This window comes from Dasypus novemcinctus, chromosome X, assembly GCF_030445035.2.
Source record: "Dasypus novemcinctus isolate mDasNov1 chromosome X, mDasNov1.1.hap2, whole genome shotgun sequence".
In the NCBI taxonomy this organism is placed as follows: domain Eukaryota; kingdom Metazoa; phylum Chordata; class Mammalia; order Cingulata; family Dasypodidae; genus Dasypus; species Dasypus novemcinctus.
Window position 1 is genome coordinate 109,661,993 of NC_080704.1, and position 3,443 is coordinate 109,665,435.

The 3,443-nt window shown below is 44.1% G+C and overlaps 1 protein-coding gene across 3 annotated transcripts; it reads left to right on the forward strand.

Annotated features, from left to right (window-relative positions):
• On the forward strand, positions 1-2,508 carry TCEAL1 (transcription elongation factor A like 1). Of its 3 annotated transcripts, XM_071213279.1 has the most exons (3): positions 1-53; positions 551-618; positions 956-2,508. In XM_071213279.1, the coding sequence occupies exon 3, from the start codon at positions 985-987 to the stop codon at positions 1,462-1,464; it is 480 nt and encodes a 159-aa protein (XP_071069380.1). In that variant the 5' UTR covers positions 1-53; positions 551-618; positions 956-984; the 3' UTR covers positions 1,465-2,508. The 3 variants fall into 3 exon arrangements, with proteins under 3 accessions (XP_071069380.1, XP_004469718.1, XP_012384946.1); XM_004469661.5 differs by lacking the exon at positions 1-53 and having other exon boundaries at positions 500-618; XM_012529492.4 differs by lacking the exon at positions 1-53 and having other exon boundaries at positions 618-752.
• The last annotated feature ends 935 nt before the right edge of the window (positions 2,509-3,443 follow it).

A 3,443-nucleotide genomic window follows, 5' to 3' on the forward strand; every position in this document is an offset into this window, starting at 1 on the left:
GTCCAGACACCATCTCCCCACTGCCCTTTGGTCGTGGGGAAAAGCAAGAGAAAGTAAGTTCTCTCGATCCCCTTAAATCGGTGTGAGGGTCGATGTTGTCTAGTAACCCCTGGGATCCGGCTAGTAAAGAGCTCAGGCCTTTTCCTTATGCCTCGGCCTCGCCCCCGCGTCCATATTTAGGTGCAGAAAATGCTGATTTTGGTACAGGGTGGGGAGGAGAGAGGGGTCCTGAGAGGGAGACACAGACACTCAAAAAGAGGTTTTAAGTAATCCTCTTTCACTTCCCGCTTGAGAAAAAAATGACCAGCACTGCACGATGGGGGGCTGGGGTGAGAGGCAGGCTCAGTATGGAGGACATGGGGGGCGGGGAGAATCAGAAGCCGCTGACGCTGACGCTGACGCTGACGCTGACGCCGACGCTGACGCAGAGGCTGACTCCGGGGCGGAGGCGACAAGTGCCCAGAAAAGAACATGTGCCAATCAGCCCGCCCCGCACACACACACCCCGCCTCACACCCCGCCTCCTACCGTGTGTTACGTCTGTTTGCAGGTGGGGACGTCACAGCGGTGCACCTCAAGGAGGGGTCTACAAGAAGCAAAACGCCAGGAGAGGTCCAGGTCGGAGAAGGAGTGGGCAGTGGACGGGGACCAGGGTGCGAGGGATGACGCGGAATGGAACGGAGTCTGCGGGCCCCGCCGCCCCGTCCCTATCCATGCCGGAAAGGCATGTGGCAAGGCCTGCTGGGAAAACGGTGGGCTTTCGGGAAGGAGGGGGTGGCAGGGAGCCAGAAAGACAGAGACATGGCGGGGTATGCAGAGCCAGACAGGCCTCTCGGGAAGCATAAATTTGAGGACCTGGGCCCCGAATCGGGAAAAGGCGGTATTGGAACCCATGGATGGGGTTTTGGCCCATCCACAAGTAGCTGATTTCACTTTGCCTTTCTTGTTTCCTAAGAATAACTGTGCTTAAAGACAGTCCTCAACATGGAAACACCTTGCAAAGAAAATGAAGAACAGCCACCGAGCACGACAAAGTGCAACGAGGAGCGACCTCCTGTAGAGCATCCTCCAGAAAAGCCCTCTTCCGAGGAACAGTCTTCGGAGGAGCAGTCCTCGGATGAGGAGTTCTTTCCGGAGGAACTCCTTCCAGAGCTCCTTCCTGAGATCCTCCTTTCTGAGGAGCGCCCTCCTCAGGAGAGCCTTTCTAGGAAGTACCCTTTCGAGGAGCGCCCTCCAATGGAGCAGCCTCCTTGTGGATTAGGGAAACATAAGCTAGAAGAAGGAAGTTTTAAAGAAAGGCTGGCTCGTTCTCGGCCGCAGCTAAGTGGGGACATACATGGCAGGAATTTAACCAATGAGGAGATGATAAAGGTAGCGGAAGACATGGAAGAGATGAAAAGAGTAAGAAACAAACTGATGATAATGCATTGGAAGGCAAAACGGAACCGTCCTTATCCTATATAATGTACTCTGCCTTGAATTCTGTTTTACCTTATACTAGTATTGCCACCTGAGATTTCTGTTTGCATTTTCTTACAGACCTTTGCCCTTCTTAATTTTAACTTTTTGCCTGCCTTTGTTTTAGGTGTTTCTCTTGTAACTGGTATAAAATTGACCCCCCCCCCCAAATCTGCAAGTCTCCCTCTTTCCATCATGAACTTCACCCATATGCATGGAAAGATGTATTTTATTTATATAGTGAAATGAAAAAAGGTTTCAAAAAGTATATATAATATCCCATTTTTGTAAAAAAAAAACTTGTATATTTATATATTATCATGCACAGAAAAAAACGAATGTATATACACAGAAGTTAACAGGGGCTACCTATGGTAATTTAATAGGTGATTTTAATTTTGTTTTTTACTTTTGCTTAATCTGAATTTATTTTTTTAAGATGAACTTGTCACATGCTCAAAAACAAAAGAACCCAACACGACAGACAGTATAATGAAAAAATGTGAAGCAATAAAAAATCCTGCCAATCAGCTCCTAAAGCCAATGTGACACTTAATATATACTTGTCAGGACTTAAAGAAAGAAAAACATATCCCAAGTTTCTTCTGAATCTCTTAGGTAGCAATATGAACCAGGTACTTATTACATGTTTAAGAGTTAGTCATTTCTCAGCTAAATGGGAATAATACTTGCCTTACAGAGCTGCTGTGGACCCAAATAAGATAAAGATCGTGTGAGCTGTATTTGTCTCTTTTCCCCACTTGTACCTACAGCCTCCCAAACCCTATAGATTCCCTTCAGACGAAGGGGATGGTACCCAAAGGAGGTCTCACTAGTGCTCACAAACAATTCCTGTGAGATTCCAGGTGAGTGCCACATGCTATTCCTTTGCTGGTATGCTCTTCCCTTGGATACTGTCATATCTGCTAGGCACAGCTGCCTATCAGCCAGAGATGTGCCAAAGTACTTTGTAAGACAAAATATTTAGATATATAATTTGTGCATTCAGATATTATTATTTGTCCATTAAACTACATTTATAAAACCTAAGGTTTTTTGGTTGATCCTGTTAATTCTAGAAACACAAGTGGTTGTTTATTTTTCCCAGGTTATGTCTCAGTTAAGAACCCTAAGTGTTGAAAATCATTTCTGTCCCTATTTATGTAAGCTTCAGTAAGTATTCTCTTCTCTAGAAAGCATGGTTTATATTTCCAAAAGGAACACAGTGGGGAAATGATTGTTGCCCAAAATTCAACATTAAAATTATTTTAGTGCTTCTCTTATAAAAATGCAGAGGGAGTGGATTTGGCTTGAGCAGTTGAGCGCCTGCTTCCCACAAGGGAGGTCCCAGGTTCAGTCCCCAGTCCCTACTAAATACAAAAATAAACAACTAAAGAAAAACCAGCCCAGGGGAGCCGATGTGGCTCAGTGGTTGAGCACCAGCTTCCCACATACAAGGTCCCAGCCTCATTCCTTGGCCCTGCTATCATGAAAAAAAAGAAAGTACAGAATCCTGAGCTCTCCTCCAGATCTGCTAAATCTGCTTCTCTGTAAATCAGCACACTAAAGTTGGAGAGCCTCTGGTATATACAGTATGCTTCTGATTTGAGTAAGAATAACCTATAATGTAAATAGAAGAAAATATAGATGACAATATCTGAATTCAAAGGGTGAAAGTCCTGTCCAAGCGTATTTTAAAGTAAACAACTAAAGACAGCCTCAACATTTACTACATACATTTAAGATTTCTTGCAGCCATGTGAGACCATACACAAAAAGTTAAGAGATAATTTAATAGCAAGATGTATTTCCATGACTGAACATCATGTATAATGCTTGTGTTCCTTCCTTTTAATATAGATAAAATGCATCAGAAATAAATTCAAATTCCCCTTTCATAATTAGCTCACAAAATGGTCGAGCCGGCCCAGTGCCCTTGGTTTTGTTTTTGTTTTTATTTTTTCATTCTAGCATGCTATTTTGGG

Coding starts and splice junctions, on each gene's coding strand:
- TCEAL1 (XM_071213279.1), top strand. CDS start 985: ATGGAAACACCTTGCAAAGAAAATGAAGAACAGCCACCGAGCACGACA.